This window comes from Lontra canadensis, unplaced genomic scaffold, assembly GCF_010015895.1.
Source record: "Lontra canadensis isolate GAN:19392208 unplaced genomic scaffold, GSC_riverotter_1.0 scaffold184, whole genome shotgun sequence".
Lineage (NCBI taxonomy): Eukaryota > Metazoa > Chordata > Mammalia > Carnivora > Mustelidae > Lontra > Lontra canadensis.
Window position 1 is genome coordinate 1,195,899 of NW_022631178.1, and position 19,376 is coordinate 1,215,274.

Here is a 19,376-nt window from a genome sequence, read left to right on the forward strand (position 1 = left end):
CAGCTCTCAAAGCAGCTGGGCTCCTGGGCCGCCTCCAGCAGGAAGAAGCCCGCGGGTCAGGGCCATTACGTTTCTTTCCTTTATTTAAAAAAATCATGTGGGGGTACGGTGTGAGGAGGGCACACCTTCCATGGCTTTGGGGAGGACAGTTTCCAGAAGGAATCACAGGGCGGGAACATGTGGTGGGGGTGCAGCAGGGTTTGGGGGCAGGGCTCCGCCCTCCCGCACCTCTGGGCAGGGTGCTTGCTCGGAGGTGGCTGCAGGGGGGGCGGGGCTGCGGTATGTACAGGGTGGGGGATGGGCCAGCCGGGGACCTGGCCGCCACAGCGGACCCACGGCATCACCCGAGCAGATGGCGCCTGTGGTCTGTGCCCGTGGCTGCAGGGGCAGGACGGCTGCGGGGGGCCTGGCAGAGCGCCGGCCTGTAGGACCTCAAGGGGGGACCAAGGCCAGTGCGCTGGGGCCCGGGGTGGCCTGAGCATCCCGTGACCAGACCAGAACACGAGACCCCAAAGCCGATGCACTAGGGGCGCCCCCGCCGAATGCCTCCCACGCGAGGAATGGGAACCCAGAATTCATCGCCGTGTGCGGGGGGACAGAACAAACATGAGACGGGGTCCTGGCCGAAGCCCGTGGTAAGGACATTGGTCAGGCCGCCCCGAGCTGCAGGGACAGCGTGCAGGACTCCCACGCCCCAGGACCTGGCGGCCCCTCCGCTCAGGGCGGGTGCAGGCCGGCCCTGCCTCCTGACACCCGCAGGAGGGCCTCCCGGCTCCTGCCCGGCTCCTCTGAGCAGGCAGCCAGGCTCCCCTCAGGGTGACCCTCTTCTGACGCCCAGAAACGTGGCAGGGAGCGTGCCCACAGCGTGGGGGCCGCGGGGGGCACGGCCTGGGACGGGGGGCGGCCTGCTGGCCTCAGGTGGCTTCGGGGGCCTGGGGGCCTAGGTGTAGAAGATGACCTCGGGGATCTGGCCGTCCTCCACGGACGTGCCGTTGTTGTTCCCGGCCGCGTAGCAGAAGGTGAAGCACGTCTTGGCCCCCGTCGTGGGGGACTCGTGGGTCACCTTGCGCAGGCCCTTGGTGCCATAGTGGGAGTCCGGGCCCTGGGGGTGGATGGGGTTCCGGCAGTCAGGCACCCCGGGGCCCCAGCAGGGCCCCTCCCAAGGGAGTGGGTCCTACTGGAGACCTCGGGGTGGCAGACCCCCGCCCGGGGCAATGACCACGATGACCCTAGAGCCCCACAAGGGGGGGGTCGGGGCCCTGACGGGGTCTGGGGTCTGGGAGGAGCACCTTGAGCGTGGCGCAGGCCGTGTAGTTGACGTTGGGCAGCACCTCCACCGGCTCCTTGAACATGACTCGGAAGGTGCTGGCGGAGCCGTCACAGCTGAAGCCCGTGTCGTTCTGGCCCAGGACGGTGTTGCTGTCCGTGTGGATGATCTGGGGGGGGGGGGGGGGGGGCCGCCCCCCAGGCCCCCCCGTCCCCCCCCCAAGACCCCACGGAGGCCCAGAGTCGGCCCGTGCCCCCACGAGCAGGCTGATGGGGGGGGCGGGCCAAGGGGCGGGCACCTGGATGTTCACTTGGTAATCCGTGGGCCCGTGGATGGAGCCGTAGAGCCCAAAGCCAACCACGAAGATGCGCTTGTTGACCGAGAACCTGGGCGGTGAACAGAGCAGGTGCCAAGCTGCGGCCGCGTCCCCCGCCGGCCCCGCCCCCGGCCCGCCGGCCCCGCCCCCGCCGGCCCACCTGATGCGGTCGCTTGTCCCGCTGTAGCCCCAGCGGCTCTCCACCTGCTGGAAGCGGTTGATGCTGCACTCCTTCCCGCGGAGGCAGCAGCGCGGCCGGTCGATGAAGTCCACGCGCGGCTTGGGGTTGACGGTGAAGTGCAGGAAGAGGCTGACCACCTCGCGGTCCACGAGGATGCCGGACTGCGCGGGCCCTGCGGGCACAGGGGGCGGAGGTCGGGCCGCGGCGGGGGCCCTCAGAGGTGAGGACACCCGGGGGGGGGGTCCGGGCAGCCCTGGCATCTGCGGGGGCGTCCGATCCGCTGGCTCCCGGGGCCACAGGCCCCTCCCGCACCCCCCCCCCCCCGTCGCCCGGCAAGCAGCGGCCCTGGGGGGCAGCCCTGGTTCTCCGAGCCGCGGCCGCCCCGCCCAGGCTCATGAGGGGCCGCTGTCTGCCCCAGCCGGCAGGGGGCCCGGCCCGGCAACCTAGAGACGGGGTGGGGGCGGCGAGCCGCCTGGCTCCATCCGCGCGCCGGGGAGCTGGTCTCCGCGGGCTGGTGACAGGCCTGTGCGCGGCCCTCGGACCGCGGGGACCGCTCTGGGGGAGTAAGGAAGATACAACGTGAACAGAGTTGACACGGTTCTTTTTAATCTCTGCGTAGGAAATGCAGGAGGAAAAGGACATCAGGCCGCAGCCGCGGTGGGCTCGGCTGCCAAGTCGCCGGGCGCGGTGTTTCCCGACTTGTCTCTAGTCTCGTGTTTTCCGGTGGGACACAGAAGCAGGGGCGGTCCTTCTCTAAAACGCGCTGAGCCACAGAGGGCCAGAAGGCCGGACCCGACCCCAGGGTGCAGACACAGATCATTCCCAGGGACCGCAGGCATCAGGCAGAGCAGGGCGGCCTGGGGGAGCCTCACAAGAGCGGGGGGTACAGGAAGCAGCGAGACCCCACACCCAGGGGAGTGGGCGGCACTAGCTGGGGTTGCCGCCCAGGGGTTCCAGCGGCCCGGTGGGCAGGGGGACCTCCAGGAGAGCAGTTTTAGGGGTGTGAGCCAAGCCGCAGCGGGAGGGACCCCCACAAGGCTCCCGCGGGTGTGGGGATGGGACAAGTCCTGGCCCCCTGACCGCCCCCGCCTGACAACAGCCTGGTGCCATCCAGAGCGCCCAGGTCCCCGTGGTCACCATGTACTGCCGGTGCCTGGCACACGAGAGGCACTCACTATGCCTCTGATGATGGGCGATCTGGGCTCGGACGTCACAGCTAGCCCTGAACCCCACGTTCAAGACAACTACTCCGCAGGAGACGGCGGTCCTGGCTTGCGCGTGCGCGACACGTGTGCTAACAGTTCTTTACCGCAGCTGCTCGATCTGGCAAGCCAAGCAGGGAGCGGGGCACACAGAGACCTGGGGCCGCGATCGGCACTAGCTACGTGGCTGGGACCGGGAGCCTCACCCGGGACCCACCAGCCCCGGAGGGGAGGCCGGCAGCTCGGTGTCCACCCGTCCACATGTCCACACGGTGGGGCTGCCTCCACGTCGGCGCAAGCCCAGCCTCCTCCCGCCCGGTGCAGGCTTGTCCAGGACGTGAACCCGAGCCGGGGGCCGCGGCGGCCCAGCCCGCACACAGACGCGCACACGGACACGCGGGACACGGGGGGAGGGAGCCCAGATGCCCGGCGGGTGCCGCCCAGGGGGCGTTGGTCTTTACACACCGGCACGCGGGCCACGCTGTCCACGTGAACCCGGCCAGGGCGTCCTCGGTGGGGAAGCACCCCCCACCCCAGCTCCCGCAGCTGGCTCAGGTTCACACCTGGGGACCCGGGGGGTCGTGCTCCTGTCGAGCGGCCCCCACCCCCTCCCCATTACCTGCGGCAAACTCCTCGATGGTCATGAGCGGGAAGCGGATGAGGGCCAGAGCCTTGCCCAGCACCTCGCGCTTGTTCTCGGGCGTCACGGGCAGCTGCCGCCGCTGGCACTCGGCCTCGGACCAGCGGACCACGGCGCTGAACAGGCGCACCTCCCGGACGCCCAGGGTGTCCCGCTCCAGCACGGCCACCAGCGTGTCTGTGAGGGGAGGGCACCGGCTCGGCAGGGGGTCGCCGTGCCGCCCTCCCCGGCCACTGCGGCCACGAGCCCCGGCGACCAGGGCCTTACCCAGGTCGATGTCTGTGAAGCCCTCGGCGGTGATGGCGTCCGCCGTGTGCTTGTCGATGTTCTCCAGGCACAGGCTGGCCAGCTGCGGCTCGTCGAAGAGTCGCGCCTGGTGAGAGGCCGGGCCTCAGCGCACGGCCGTCGCGGAAACCCTGGATGCCCCTCGGGCCCAGACGCAGGCCTGACTTCCACGTCTCGCGGCCACAGGGGCCGCACAGACTCGGGCTCTACGAGGCCCGAGCCTCCAAGGCAGACATGGGGCCCGCGGGCGGGAAGGCGGGGAGGTCCGGGCAGAGGGCCCCACGCGGCCAGCGGACAGGGAAGCCTTGCCCTTCGGGCCAGCCAAGACTGCTCCATCAGGAACCTGCTCGCAGGGCGCGGGAACCGGAGCCAAAAAATGTTCCGGCTCCTCCTGCCCAGCACAAGCCCTGCACCCGGTACGTGCTTTCCCTGCCTGGGGCCTGGTCGGCACAACCCGCAGGGCTACGGCTCTCGGTGCCACCCGAAAGGCCTGGCTCTGGCCCTGCCACAGCCCACGGGAGGCTGAGACCAGGCCAGCCAGGGAGGGGGCGGCCCTGTCCCCTACCCACCTGGGTCCACATCCTTCCCTGCCTCCAGTCCCTGTGGCCACGCCAGCCACACCCCCACGCCTGGGACCACAGACCCTGAAAGGGACCTGCTCCAAGAAACTCTTATGATGGTAACAGCCCCTCTCCCCACACCTGACCCCTGAAAAAGGGCATCAAAACGCAGCTGGGAAATCTCTGGCCAGACACGTGCCAGGCACCTTGCCTGAAAGGTCCAGGCCAGGATGAACCTAGGAAAGCTCGCCTTCAGCCACAAAATTTAAGGGACGTCCAACACTCAGAGGTCCACCCTCAGCCACGTCCTCCCCTAACCCTCACACGCCTGCCTTCTCACCCAGCCCTCCCGCGTCCCACACACCCTCCTCGCCGCGCACCCACGCCCACCCGTGTCCCACCCCCGCCCCCGCCCCCCTCCCTCCTCAGCGACTCCCCCGGACCGCGCCTTCGCCCCCCCCACCCCCATGCGCCTTAGTGTCGCCTGGTCCCAGCGTCCCCGCCCACCCAAGTCCTCGCACCGTCCCAGCGCCCTCACCTGCCCTCCCCAACAGCACACCTGCGCCCAGTCTCAGGGTCCCGGCCCCGCCCCCGCGCACCAGCGTTCTCACCCGCCTCCCGCCGCATCCGCGCCCTAACCCGCCCGCACGGTGTCCTCGCCTAACCCCTGCGCCCCCGCGTCCTTACCTTCCCGCCGCCCTCTCCGCGCCGCGCCCTAGCCCCACACCCGCGTCCTCGTCTGGTCCCCGCGCCCAGGCCTTCGCCGGAAGGCACCCGCACACCGGCCTTCTGATCCGGCCTCCCGCCGCAGCCCCCGTGCACCCGCGCCCTCTCCCGGCCTCCCTCTCCCCTGCGCTCCCGCGGCCTCTCCCGAGCACCCGCTTCTCGGCGGCCCCGTGAGCCTTCCTCTTCGCCTCGTCCCATCATCCTCACCGGCCCTCCCCCATCCCGCCCTCGCGCACCTCGCCCTTCCCTGGCCCGCCCCCGCCCCCGCCCCGCCCCGCCCCGCGCCCCGCACACCCGAGCCCCCGCCCCGCGCGCACCTGCGTCAGCAGCATGAACGCGTTGTCCGCCCGCAGGTTTTTCTTGAGGAACTCCACGCAGTGGGCCTCGAGCGCGGGCACCGCGTACTTCTTGGCCGTGTACAGCGTGGTCATGACCGTCTCGGGTCCGATCTGAACCTCATCCGAGTACAGAAACCTAAGACAGGACACTAGGACCGTCAGCCCGGCAGGCAGCAGCGCTCCAGCCCCAGGAGCCTTCCGGAACGAGCAGGTGTCGTCGCCCTGTGACCTGCACATAGGACCTGCCCAAGACCCTTACCCGCCTGGACCAGCCAGGGGCTACCGCACCCACAGTCCAGCCCCTCCGTCCCCGGGGGGCACCAGCGCGGAAGCCCCCCAACTCTGCCCGAGGTCCCCGCAGCCGGGTCTGCCCTGGGGCGGACAGAGCTTTGGGCACCGGGCCTCGCGCCCACCTCCGCACTCTGAACGTGAACGTGCGGCCTGCGGTGCGGCCTGCGGCATGGAGAGGTGGGAACCGGCCGCAGCCTGCCCGATGCACAGGGACGCAGCCCCAAGAGCCAGGCCTGGGGGGCTGTGCCCGAGCGCAGCCCCCCACCCCCATCCCCCGAGAATGTGCCAGAAGCTGAAGAGCCCCACGCACGAGCAGCTGTGGTCCCACAGGGTCAGCCCCGGACCGAGGGGTGCAGGCGCGTGGAGGCCCCCAGGCCAGCAGAGGGGGGTGAGGGCACCTGAACCCACCCGGCCAGCAGCGAGGTCCTGGCGAACCTCTGGGGGGGGGGGCAGCTCTGCAGCAGTAGTGGGACCACCAGCCCCAGCAGCACCGCCCCTGCCGCCTTCTAGGCCGGGGTCCCGCACACTGGAACCCACCACCTGTTCCCGTTTTCTCTCCGACAGGTCTTTGGGTTTTTTTCTAATTACGATAAACTTCACCCAGCAAGAGGGGGCCAGGTGGGCTCAGTCAGAAGAGCGCAAGCAACTCCTGATCTCAGGGTCGTGAGCTCGAGCCCCACGTCAGAGCTGGAAGTGACTTAACTGGGGGGTGTCGGGGGGCTCAGACGCTAAGCAGCTGCCCTCCGCTCAGGTCACGGTCCCGGGGTCCTGGGATCGAGCCCCGCGTGGGGCTCCCTGCTCCGCGAGGCCTGCCTCTCCCTCTCCCCCTCCCCCTGTTTGTGTTCCCTTTCTCGCTGTGTCTCTCTGTGTCAAATAAAAAAGCAGAAATTACTTAACTAGGGATACCTGGGGGGCTCAGTCAGTTAAGCCGCCGCCTTCAGCCCATGTCACGATCCCAGGGTCCTGGGATCCAGCCCCGCATCGGGCTCCCTGCTCGGTGGGAAGCCTGCTTCTCCCTCTCCTCCCCACTCATGCTCTTTCTTGCTCTCTAACAAATAAAATCTTTTAAAAAAAGAAATTACTTAGATAAAACTTTAAACAGATGCACAGCATAAATTACACCACTGTAAGATTTTTAGGTGTACACTTCAGTGGCGGGAGGCACACTCCCCCGTCCTGCAACCACCCACTCTCCGTCTCCAGAACCTTCGATCCCCCAACACGGAGACTCTGTCCCCATGAAGCATGGACTCCCCACGCCCTGCCCCAGCCCCGGCTCCCACCCTCTCCTGTGCGGACGGGACTCCTCTGGGGCCCTCCTGGGTGGGGACCTGCAGGACGGGTCCTTCTGGGTCTGGCCGCTCTCCCTGAGCCCCGTGTCCTCGGGGTCCCTCCGCGTTAACATTCTAGCGTGTGGACAGACACGTGGTGTTTCCCCTGCACCCACGGCGGACACTCGCATTGTGAACACGGGTACACAGGTCACGTCAGAGTCCCTGCTCTCGGTTCCCGCACAGACATCCTGCAGCTCAACTGCTGGGTCACATGGTGGCTCCATGTGGAAACCTCCTGAGGGGCCTCCGGCGCGTCTTGCACGGACACAGCCAGGTCTCGCGTTCCCACTGGGCCTGCACGGAGGTCCCACCCCCCACCCCCCACCCCCCACTAATTCTTGTCAGCTCTCTTGTGTTTTTCTGTGTTTTTCGTAATAGTTACCCAGGTACGGAGTGATAGCTCATCATGGTTTTGTCACCTGCTTTTGTAAATAAGGTTTTATTGGCACACAGCCCCCCCCCCATGGCTGCTTTTACACTCCCAGCGGTGGGGGGAGTGGTGGAGACGGAGAGACAGAGCCCACTGGCCCCTGGGCTAAGTAATCTGAGAAGTTACACGATGACAAATCCATGAGATTGTTCCCCAGAGCGCGACTTGCCATCGGGGAAGACGCTGGGACTGGCGAAGGACAAACCGTGTCAGAGTCAAGGATTAAGGGGCATCCAGGGACCCGGCGTCCGTGAGCGGCGGGCAGCGGGAGAGAGTAGGGGTGGCCCCGAGGGGCAGAGGGGCTGCGGGCTGGAGCTCGGCCAGCACTCGCGTGGCCTTGGACACAGCAGATGGGGGCCACTTGCTCTGTCCTTCACACTTGCTGGAACTTTCATTTTTTTCTTTTCCTTCCCTCCTTCCCCACCCCTGTATCTCCCTGTGTGACTCTGTGCCATCTTAACATTGGTACAGAGAAAACGAACTGCATTTAAAAAGGCGCCCTAGGGGGACGCCTGGGTGGCTCAGTTGGTTAAGCAGCTGCCTTCGGCTCAGGTCATGATCCCAGCGTCCTGGGATCGAGTCCCACATCAGGCTCCTTGCTTGGCGGGGAGCCTGCTTCTCCCTCTGCCTCTGCCTGCCATTCTGTCTGCCTGTGCTCGCTCTCTCTCTCTCTCTCTCTCTCTCTGACAAATAAATAAATAAATAATCTTTAAAAAAAAAAAAAAAAAAAAAGGCGCCCTAGGGGCGCCTGGGGGGCTCAGCAGGTTAGCCTCTGCCTTAGGCTCAGGTCATGATCTCAGGGTCCTAGGATCGAGCCCCGCGTCAGGCTCTCTGCTCGGCAGGGAGCCTGCTTCCCCCCCTCTGCCTACTTGTGATCTCTGTCGAATAAATAAATAAAATCTTTAAAAAAAAAAAAAGGCGCTCTAACTGTTGGGAAGTCTGGAAAGTTCCACACCGTGATCTACACCTGCATTTCTGGAAGTGAGAGACCTGTGCTCAGCAGAGGGAGAAGAGCCCGGGCAGCCCACAGCCCCGCTTCACCCCTGCTGGGGGCGGGCAGCCCCGCGCCGGGCACTCAGTGCTCCGAGGCGAACGCACTTGAGAGGGAATTCCCAGGCTCACGGAGCAAACGCTAGAGGCGGGACGGAAGGTTCTCCCATTAGCTTGCTCTTCCACAAGCCTGTTGACTGCCAAGCGTGAGAACGGGGACATGGACACAGCCCTGGAGCCCACAACGCACAGGGAGGGGACCAGACGCAGGAGGCCCCACGGGGTGTGAGGCCACGCATGTGACACGCCCAGACCAGGCCCCTCCACGCACGGAAGGGGGCTCTGGGGGCGCGGTCGTCGGGGGGCTCCGCGCCGCCCCACCCCCGCCCCGCCGGGAAGGGTCCCGGAGTCTTACTTGAGCAGCGCCAGGAAGGCGGCGGGCTCCACGTCGGGCAGCTCGATCTCGGTGGACGTGGTGGCCATGCCGCCGTTGAACATGGCGTCGAAGACGGCGCTGCCCACGGCCAGCACGAACCTGGCGGCACAGAAGAGCCCGGTCACGCTCCACGCCGCCCCGCCTCTGCCCGTCGCCCGAGCCTGGGCTGTCGGGGGCCCAGCTGTCCCCACAGGAGCTGCTGCGGAAGCAGAGGCTTCCCAAAGGGAGGAGTGGAGGAGGGAGGCTATGCAGCCCACGCAGCGGCAAGTCAGTGCCCTGAGGCTCTGTCCCCCCGTCCCCCCCACACCCCCACTCGGGCTGTCAGGGTCCCTCCGTCCCCCCCACACGCCCCCGCTCGGGCTGTGGGCACTAGGGTCCCGACCGTCTCGGAGGGAGGCAGATACAGGTCGGTGCATGGACGGCCTGACTGTGGGGCTGTGGTGGGAGCGAGGGTCCAGGAAGGCTTGCAGGGACATGGGAGTGGAGTTGAGGCTGCAGGGAGGGGTGCTGGGGCCCAGGGACCGGCAGGAGCACGGGGCGGCGTCAGGAGGCGGGAGCCGTGAGGCTGAAGGGTTCATCCAGTGTGACGTGACCACGGGGGACCCACCTGCCCGCAACTTCTCAGCATAAAGACTGGAAGGCCCACTGGGTGAGGACAAGCAGCGAGGCACTCCCCGCCGTCCTCCAAGCTGTGACCCCCAACCGGAGCAGTCCACAGGGCCGCCGCTCTGCGCTGTCCGCTCCCAGCCTCCAGGGCTCACCCCGCAGCCCATCCGCTGCAGAGCACCTGACCCAGGTCCGCAAGGCCCCCGCATCACACCCAGTCCTGGGGTCCCCATCGCGATGCATGTGGGGCTCAGAGTGGCCCCCACATCCTCCTTCCAGCCTCTGCCTGCCCACGGCCCCCTCACGAATCCCAGGCTGGGCAGCCCCCGACTCTTTACGGGGAGAAGGACCTCCTTCCCCAGCTCCTACCTTCCCCTCCCCTGGGCCACACCTCCCAGGCCCTCGTAGGGGCCACCATGCGACACAGGGCTTGAGCCCATCCAGAGACTGGACCCGAGACAGAGGACCAGATGCGAAACCGAGTCTAATGGGGAGAACAGCGTCCCTCAAAAGTCAGGTCCCCCCGGAAGCCGGAACGGGACCTCACTTGGAAATCGTCTTCGTGGATGTGACTGGTTCACGTGAGGTCACAGGGGCGCAGGGTGGCCCTAGTCCCACACCTGTGTCCTTGTAAGAGAGGACTTTGGGACACAGACACTGGGAGAAGCCAGGTGGTGAGAGGCAGACATGGGAGGGGCATGGCCACGACGCTGGGGACACCTGGAGCACCCAGGAGCTAGGAGAGGGGGGAGGGACCTCCTCGTCACACCCTGACCTCGGATGTCTGGCCCCCAGGATGGGGACAGGAAACATGTCTGTGGTCCTGCTGCCTGCAGGCTTGGCTTCCGCAGCGGCCGGCCTCGGACACGTCCCCGACGACGGCGGCAGCCCCGGGCCCTCACTGCGCTCCCGCACCCTGTAACCAGCGCCTTCCTGCTCCCATGTCCCAGCTGTGCACAAGCACCTCAGTCCCGGCCGGGAGACAGTCGGACGCCGCAGCGAGAGGCCACGGACGGCGCCTCGTGTGTTCACGCCGTGTGCCCGACACCTGCGGCCCCGGACCTCACGCGCCCTCACCAGCACGCACGGCCACCAAGCCTGCGCCCTAGAGAGGCCACCGGGTCTGAGGAGGGTCGACCCGTCTCCCGTCCCCGGGCTCAGATGCCTTCACGCCTCCAGCCCCTCGTCACTGCGCCGGCCTCCCTTCTCCAAGCGCCAATCTGCCCCCCAGGAGGACGCCACCTCGGCCCGCACAGACGGCTGGGGTGAGCCACACGGACCATGGTGAGATGTGACACCGACATGGGGACGTGCGTCCGCACAGCCGGTGGGAATGCGGGTCACACGGTCGCCGTGGAGACGGTCCGGTGGACCCTCTGCAGGCTGGACACAAGCTACCATGGGACCCAGCAGTTTCACGCCTGCTGCACACATGTCCACACACGCTGCACACCTGTGTTCACAGAGCGTGGGTCACAGCGGCCAGAAGGGGAAGCGCCCCAGTGTCCTCAGTGTGTGAAGGACACACATGGCATGGTCCGTTCCCATACGGGAACACGGTCCAGCCTCAGGAAGGGAGGGACCCTGACTCCTGCCACGACGCGGAGGGACCCCGAGGACACGGGGCTCAGCGAGAGCGGCCAGACCCAGAAGGCCCCGTCTCGCAGGACCCCACTCCCGGGAGGGCCGCAGAGGAGTCCCGTCCACGCAGACGGAGAGGAGGTGGTGGGAGCCGGGGCTGGGGCAGGGCTGGGGTTCCGTGCTTTGTGGAGACGAAGTCTCCGTGTGGGGGGATGGAAAGTTCTGGAGCCGGAGGGTGAGGGTGTGAGTGCTTCCCACTGCAGAGCCGTGCGCGCAGACGGTGAGGGGGTTGACCCTCGTGCTGTGCGCGTTCTACCCCAGTTGAAAAGCTTTAAAGAAGACAGAACACGGACAAGACCCCCGGATGGCGCGGGAACGCCTGTTTTGGGAAAGGGGGTGCAGGCCAAGAGAGCCGCACACAAAGGCGAGGCGCCACTCAAGGAGCCGGGCCTCCCGAGGGGCCGCACCTCTGCGCATCCTGTCTCACTCCTGAGCAGAGCCGCGGGTCCTGGGGTTGTGCCATGAAGCAGGCGTGTCATGGAAGGGGTGTGCCGGGTTCTCCTCCGAGGACAAAGGGGCATCAGTGCGGTGGGGGACGGATTCTGGGGTGCTGACCTGGGGGTACCTGTGCTTCGGGCAGGTGGACGCAGACACAGGACTAAAGCAGGGTGGGGCAGCTCGTCCCCTGGGAAGGGCTCCATGCTTGGACACCCTGGTGGCGAGGGGATGCCCAGCGCCCGGAGCCCGGTGTCCGCGTCCCACACCGACAAATGGGACCAGCTCCTGGGAGACGTGGTGGATTCCAGGGCCGGAGCGGGGAAAGTACGAGACACACTCGGAGTGTCTCGTGGGGACAGGAAGCAGAGAAAGGCTCCGAGCGGGACAGGGACGTGGGACGGGGTCGCGGAACAGGGGATGTGGGACGGCCAAATCCGGGGTGCTGTGAGCCTCAACAGAGTACGCGTGCGGGACATGACACGTATCCACGTCCACAGAGACAGAAGGAGCACAGAACTGAGTGAGCGGGTACCAGGAGGACGGCACGGCTCCTCCCTCTCTCACGGAAAACCACCGCGCGGCATCTGGTGGGTGTCCTCGCCCCCAACGCGACAGCCAGTGGGCAGCACGGAGAAGACACGGGGTGTGTGCAGAGCCGCAGTGTCCCCTGGGGAGAGCCCCTAGAGTGGACAGTGCTCCCGGCCAGCAGCCCTGGGAAGGACGCAGGCACTGCCGGGCATCCAAGGACGCAGCGGGAGCGGCTGGGGGGTGAGGAAGGCACAGGCCACAAGCAGAGCCGCGGGAAGCCGGCACGATGGGTGTCCCGATGAGGCTCTCGCCGGACAGCACGCTTCCTGGGCTCTGGGGGCAGGGGCGCCAGCAACGGGGCACAGTTGGCGACCGGCGGCCCTGGCAACGGGCTCCCCGGACACAGAAACCGACACTGACGGAGAGACAACCGGACGGACAACCAGAGCTGACCTTCAGGCTGTTGTAGGAGGCCGGTGGGGCGGAGCGGCACGCAGACCGCGGTACGGCTGGCCTGACCGAACCAAATCGGGGGGCCTCCACGCGCACACGCCACGGTCGCGCGACGGGCGCACGGCGGGGGCTGGCAGCAGCCAGGGCGCACTCCGAACAAGGAGTCCGATGACCCAGAGCCACAGCAACGCTGAGAAAGGGCCACACGCTGGGAAAAGAGCAGCGCTGGAAGCAACGCACGGGCAGAGGACGGCAGCCGCGGCCGGCGAGCAAGGCCCCCCTGGCCGGCCTGGGAGGAGACCACCACCCGCCACGGGGATGGGCGCCGCCAGGACCAAGTGTCGCGAGTCCATGAGGCCAAGCCCGGGACTCGGCGGGGGGAGCTCCCATCCCCGGCGTCCAGCGAGCACAGAGTGGACCCAACCCAAGGCGAGAAGCAGGCGGGCAAGGGGACGGCAGGACCTCGTGAGCCCGCCGCCCCCGGAGGAGAGGCACACCCCCGGAGTCAGCCGCCAGGCGGGCAGTCGCCGCGGACCCTCAAGATGAAGTTCGGAACGGTTTTACACCAACCAACGAGGGCAGCTCAGACGGAGAACAAGCCGCTGAGGACACACACAAGCACAGGGGAGCCCCTGCGAACCCCTCGCTGAAGGGAAAGCATGGTGACCCCCGGCCCCCCGGCAGACCAGAGGGAGCAGCGAAGCCGTGAGGCCGAGATCACGGGGGCAGATGGTGCAGATGCGCCGGGAAGCAGGCTGGCGATTTCCTTCTCTATGAAAGATTTTATTTATTTGAGAGAGCGTGCACAAGCAGGGGGGCGGCAGAGAGAGCCCGACAAGCAGACTTCACCCAGCAGGGAGCCTGACAGGGATCGATCCAGGTCCCGGGGATCACGACCCAAGTGGAACAATGGAGACCCCCGGGGAGCCCCAGGCTGGCGCTTTCTCCAACTGTCTAATGTCAGGGCTCCCCCGCAATCCCAGCCGTCCACTCCCAGGTCCACCCCAGAGGAAAGAACCCGTGTCTCCACCCGCAGACTCGCGCCCGGCCACGCAGAAGCCAGGGCAGCTGGACGCCTGCAGCACGGATGCAGCCCGCGGCATGGATGCAGCGCCGTCCACCCATGCACGGAATTCAGGGGCTGCGGGAGTTACCCTGGCCATAACCATACTGAGCTGGGGCACTGAGGGGCTCCGCTGGTTAAGCCTCAGGCTGATTTCGGCTCCCGTCTGGGGTCATGGGATCGAGCCCCGCCTCGGGCTGCACAGGGAGCGAGGAGCGTGCTGGGGGCTCTCCCTCTCCCTCGGCCGTCCATAAATAAACAAATAAAATTAAAACTGAAAACAAGTAACAGAGCTGTCGCTGGGTGTTCCTCGGCGAATGCTGCCCGGGGCTGCCAACGTCCTTTCTCCTCCTGATCCTCAGAACACGGCTCATGGCAGACAAAGCGTCCGCCTGGGCGTCGCACGGCCTGTGGCCCCCACTAGGCCAGCAGTGGGGGCGATTTGGAGGGTGGACGGTTACATGTGGATTTCTGGCCGGCGGGGAGGCCAGAGCCCCAGCCCCGCCACGGCTCAAAGGTTCAGTGTACTGAAAACAACAGCGTAGAGAAATCCCCCAAAAACCTTTTTTTTTTTTTTTTAATCTGAAGATTTCACTGGGGCACCTACGGGCTTGGTGGGTTAAGCCTCTACCTTCGGCTCAGGTCATGACCCCAGGGTCCTGGGATGGAGCCCTGCGTCGAGGTCCCTGCTCAGCGGCAAGTCCGCTTCTCCTTCCCCTGCTCGTGCTCATTTTCTCTCTCAAACAAATACATAAAATCTTTCTAAGAAAGTAAAGATTCAATCGCTCCATCACGACAGCTGAATTTCAAAGGCTCAGCGGCCACGGGCAGTAGGCCGGACAGTGTGACTCTGGGCGGGTCCATCTCCCAGGAAAACCTACCGGCAGTGCCAGCCCACAGAATCCAGCCAACAGTTATTAGCACGAACAAGGGCTCAGACAGACATCGCTCAAATCAGACAGAAATAAACATGCTTCCCAGCAAGAACCAGCTGGAAAAATATAATGAAGATTATTCACGACAGAGAAAAAAAAAAGTGAGCAAAAATCGGCAATAAATGTGCAAAAGCCGTTGTAGAAAACCACGCACCCGTCCTGCAAACCCGGACAACAGCCTGAGCAAGCGGAGAGGGCCCCGCTCCCAGACGCTCCCCACCCCGAACGTCACTCTCCCCAGCCTGGTGCCACCGGTGGACCCGTCCTCCCGGCGAACTCCTTCGGCAGCTGAGATCCTTAAGGAACCAGGAGTCTGCCCGGGGCCGGCAGACCGGCCCACCGCTCGTTTCTGCAAATAAAGTTTTCTTGGAACACGGCCGCGCTCGTTCACTGATGGCGCTGCCCGCAGCCGCTCTGTCCCGCCGGGCAGAAGCACGCACCCGGGGCGGAGGCTGTGTGGCCGTTTACCGAAGTTTGCCGGCGCCGGGCCGGAGGGTGGGCGGCCCAGGGGTCCATCCCACCAGCGCCTTGCGTCCCTGTCTGCTGGAGGGGGGCGGGGTGGGGAGATGATCAGTGACAGAAGGGTCAGCGGGAGACCAGCTCAGAGTCTCCACAAAGAACAAGGGCCTCGGCAGTTCTCCAGACGGTACGGCCAGTCATCACCAAGTTCTAGGAGCAGAACAGTCGATGACCCCGGACCCCACACACCGCTCCCTGCGGGCCCTCCCTGCAGGGCTCCGTTCTCCACGACGGGAGGAATTGGGGCATCTGAGCCACAATTGCGGGAGTGTGAGACACCCAGGGCTTCCGCAGCGCCGAGACCTCTGATTCAGGCAGGTCAGCGGCCCCGCAGTGACTGAGCACCTACTGTATGCCCGGCCTTCCCTGGGCTTGGAAAGCAGCAGGGAGGGACAGGAGCGAGTCAACGGCAAGTGCGACAGATTAGGACACGTCAGGGGAAGGGGACAGGGTGAAGGCCAAGCAGAGCCTCCGGACAAGGGCCCAGGGCCCTTCTGTCCCCCACCCTAGGTCAGCCCATGCCCACCTGAGCCTGGGGCAGGGGGTGGGCCAGCCCGAGTGGCCTTCCTCGAGGTTGGCACAAGCCCCTCCCCCAGTCTGCCTCTGGCGTGGGCCTCAGCAGGGGCACAAACCCCGCCCTCTGTGGCAGGACACTACCAGGGACCCACATGGCATCTGGCCACCCTCTTAGGCACCCCTAGCGCGCGGCAAGATCTCCACCTTTCCTTGCTTCTTGTGACCTTGACAGTCTCCAGGACGCCTGGCCAGGCATCCCGCCGCATGAGCCTGATCTGGGTCTGTCGGGGGCTGTCCTGGGATCAGCCTGGAGACCCTGGTCTCCCACACGCTGGGCGGATCTCAACAACAGAATCCCACCCTCCCCCAGTCCTGGAGGCCAGAAGTCCCCGGTGCAGGGGCGGCAGGGCCCTTGGGAGGCTGCAGGGGAGGGTCCTGCCTGCCTCCTCCAGCCACGGGGGCCCCAGGGCTCCAGTGCCTGCCTCTGTGGCGGTCAGGGGCTTCTCCTCTGTCTCCCAGGATACCTGTCACTGGGTTTAGAGCCCACCAGACAGTCCAGGGTGATCTGACACCCTGAACTTCACCACATCTTCAAAGACCCTTTATCCAAATATGGTCCCATTCACAAGTACCAGGCACTGGGGTGTGGATATGCCTTTTCGGGGGCCACCATTCAACCCACAACCCTGGGGAAGAACACAGAGGCGAGGTGCCCTTCTGGCCTGACCCATCAGGAGTCCCTGACAGACGCTCAACATCACCCTGAAGTTGACCTTGACCCCTGGCTCGGGGGTTGTGTGTGTGTGCCAGGTTTCCCCACAATGAGGTTACCATCACCTCCTAGGATCTGGGCCCGGGCGGGGAGCACCAGCACACACCAGTGGGGCCTCGGGGTACCGAGCTTCTGCCCCTCCCTACAGGGCCCCTGGCCTGCTGACCTCATGCCCTGGATTACGTCCCCACCTCTATTTACGCTCACCCTGGACCCCTGCGATAAGCACTTGGTGGGGTCACCAAGTCGATCCTCCTGGAAGTCCCAGGGTGGAGGCATCCGAGCAGTCAGACCCAGTTCACAGGTAGGGAAACCGAGGCCCAGAACGCCCCGGGCCACTCGCCGGGCAATGACCCACATGATCACTGCGGGAAAATTTCACCCCCGCGCACAAAATCACAACCCAAAGGCTGAAAAGAAAGAAAAAGAACTAGAACCTTCTATCAGTAGCGGCCAAAGAGTGGGGCGTCAATGCCAGGGCACAGGGGACGAGAAAAGTGCCGTCGGCCCAACCCGGACCCTGGCTGGCAATCAAACCCACGTGCTCTGGGAGCCTCTGGGGCCCAGGCACAACGGACACTGCCCGGACCGGCAAGGTGAGCTGGGGGCCCAGGCTCCCTGGGGACTCGGGACTCGTGTGGCCGCCGGTGCAGAAAGCCACAGTCCAGCAGGAGGGCCGGTCTGAAGGTGAATGTCTGCCAGGAGGCCACCCTGCCTGTGCCCAGACCCCACTCTCGGGGCGGCTCCTCACGGCCACTCCTCAGCACCACCCTGCTCTCCTCCCCACACCTCTCCCAGGCTGCCCCACCCCTCCCACGGCTCTGTCCCCGCACGCTGCAGACCCCAGACCCACAGGGCCTCCAACTGCCTCCCCCCAACCAGGTGTCTTGGCCCTGGACGAATCCCTGCCACACCTGTCCTTCCCCAGGATGCTGGAGCCAGGTCCAGGGACCCACCACTGCAGCCCCCCACTCTCCTCCCCTACCAAGCTGCCACCCCAGCCCGCCAGGGAGAGGACCTGCACCTGCTGTTTCGAGGGTCCCCACCAAGCGCCTGCAGGCTGCACCCACAGCCGGGTCCCCCCTTCAAAGCAGCCGCTGTCCCCCTGCCCCACAGTGCCCCCTTGCACCTGCTGCGTGCCCAGCCCCTCTGGTCCCCCGGCCTCCCCTCCCCCTCGCCCCGCTCGGCACTGGCACCGCTCGCTCAGGGCTAGGATCCCTGCTGCCCTCGCCCGTCCTCTCCCCGGGCCACATCTCCCTCCTGCTCCCAGAAAAGCTCACCAAATACCACACAAGGCTGACCTTCCCACCAGAGCCCTTGCTCCCAGCCCTTCCGTGGAGCCCCAGCCACGCCACACCCTTCCGGGACTTCTCTGGGGGTCCCATGCCCACCTTCCCCATCCTTTCTTCACCACCAACAGCCACGGACCCTCGAGTACATGTCCTAAGGTTAAGGGCACGCGAGGCGGCCGGTCACTCCCCTGCAGCAGAAACCCTGAGGCCCCTCCACCCCGTGGGGTTTCCAGCTGCATCCACAGGGCCCCATCCCCAAAGGGCGTGGGTCAGGCGGGCAGGAGCTCATGAGGCCTCACCTTGCTCATTCCATGCGCTCCCCAAAGCTGGGTGGGTTGGGGGGGACAGCTTTAAAGGCCAGTCGGGGCTGAGCAGATCGGATGGACATGCGGGAGGCCCGGGGCGGGGTGTGGGGTTCTGGGAGGGACCCGCACATGCATCAGCCCCCCTACTCCAGCAGGGGTGAAGCCCATGTAGCTGCACGCACACGGGGGAGGGAGGTCCCGGGGACCCAACCAAAGGCCTGGAACCTTCGGCAGACAGAATCTAAATCCAGCTGCACATAAATAACCAAGAAAAAGCCAGAAACATCTCAAAGACACAGGTTAAATAAAGGCCACATGTCAGAAAGGCTGGGAGGATCGCTCGCTGTGGAACATTCCAGGCCATTGGCAAGACACCCCCCACTCCCAATGGAGGCCTCCCAGCAAGGCCCCCCCACCCCCACCCCAGCTCCCTGGAGTGCAAAGGGGAGCAGAGTCAGAAAGACCAGGAGTGGATGGGGGGGGTCTGACATCAGTCCCACCCCGCTGGGGGTCTGGGGGCTGCACCCAGAAGACTGGCAGGGGGGCCGGACCTGGGCCAACAATGCCCCCTTTTACAGAGACAAGGCCTGGAGGCCAGGGCAGACATGGGCTGGGGTGTCACAGAACTGGGATCACTGACAGGGTTATGCGGTTTAGGAATCTGGCTCCCGGGTTCAAGAGGTGAGGGGGTCTGGTGGGGGCCTGAGGGTCCCCAGCGGGGCAGGATGGGGGACTTGGTGCAGGAGACCACCGGGACAGGATGGTGGGGGCGGCTGGGTCTGGAGGGCAGGAGTCCGCTGTGGGGGTGGGGGGGGGTCCCAGGGCCAGGGTATGGCCAGTATCAGAGGGCTGAGGGGCGGATGGGGACCTGGCAGGGTCACAGGCCTGGGGCAAGGTGGGTCCCAGGAGCGCTGGGGCTCAGGGGACCTGGCGGTGGCCGGTCCCTGCAGCGGTTGGGTCCCGGGGATGGGACGGTGTTGGGGGGGGGAATCCCAGGGTCGGGGGACGGCGGGGCCCGGGGAGCGGGGCGGCGGGTCCCAGGGCCCTGGGGCTGGGGGGCAGGGCCGGGGTGCGGGCGGGACCCGGGGCGGCGGGGCCCGAGGACGGCGGGCCCGGGGCGGCGGCCCACCTGTGCGCCGGGATGCGCTGCGCGCCGAGCCCCTTGCCCACCAGGAAGTGCACGTCGCAGAGCACCTCGTTGTTGAAGAGGAAGGCGAAGCGCTCCTTCAGCGTGGGCTTGGTGGCCTGCCAGTTGTACACGGGCTCGCGCAGCAGCGCCGCCGCCCCCGGCTCCTCGGCCGCCCGCTCCCCG

At 66.2% G+C, this 19,376-nt stretch overlaps 1 protein-coding gene across 1 annotated transcript in view; it reads right to left on the reverse strand.

Moving 5' to 3' along the window:
* Window positions 1-471: 471 nt before the first annotated feature.
* Window positions 472-19,376, reverse strand: part of BTBD2 (BTB domain containing 2) — a 24,918-nt gene continuing 6,013 nt past the window's right edge. Inside the window, exons 3-11 of the mRNA XM_032847097.1 lie at window positions 19,194-19,376; window positions 8,976-9,095; window positions 5,495-5,651; window positions 3,874-3,979; window positions 3,586-3,783; window positions 1,744-1,936; window positions 1,566-1,653; window positions 1,290-1,436; window positions 472-1,102 (exon numbers count right to left, since the gene is read on the reverse strand). Coding sequence (XP_032702988.1) covers window positions 941-1,102; window positions 1,290-1,436; window positions 1,566-1,653; window positions 1,744-1,936; window positions 3,586-3,783; window positions 3,874-3,979; window positions 5,495-5,651; window positions 8,976-9,095; window positions 19,194-19,376 — 1,354 coding nt within the window. The 3' untranslated portion in view covers window positions 472-940. The remainder of the gene's footprint in view (window positions 1,103-1,289; window positions 1,437-1,565; window positions 1,654-1,743; window positions 1,937-3,585; window positions 3,784-3,873; window positions 3,980-5,494; window positions 5,652-8,975; window positions 9,096-19,193) is intronic.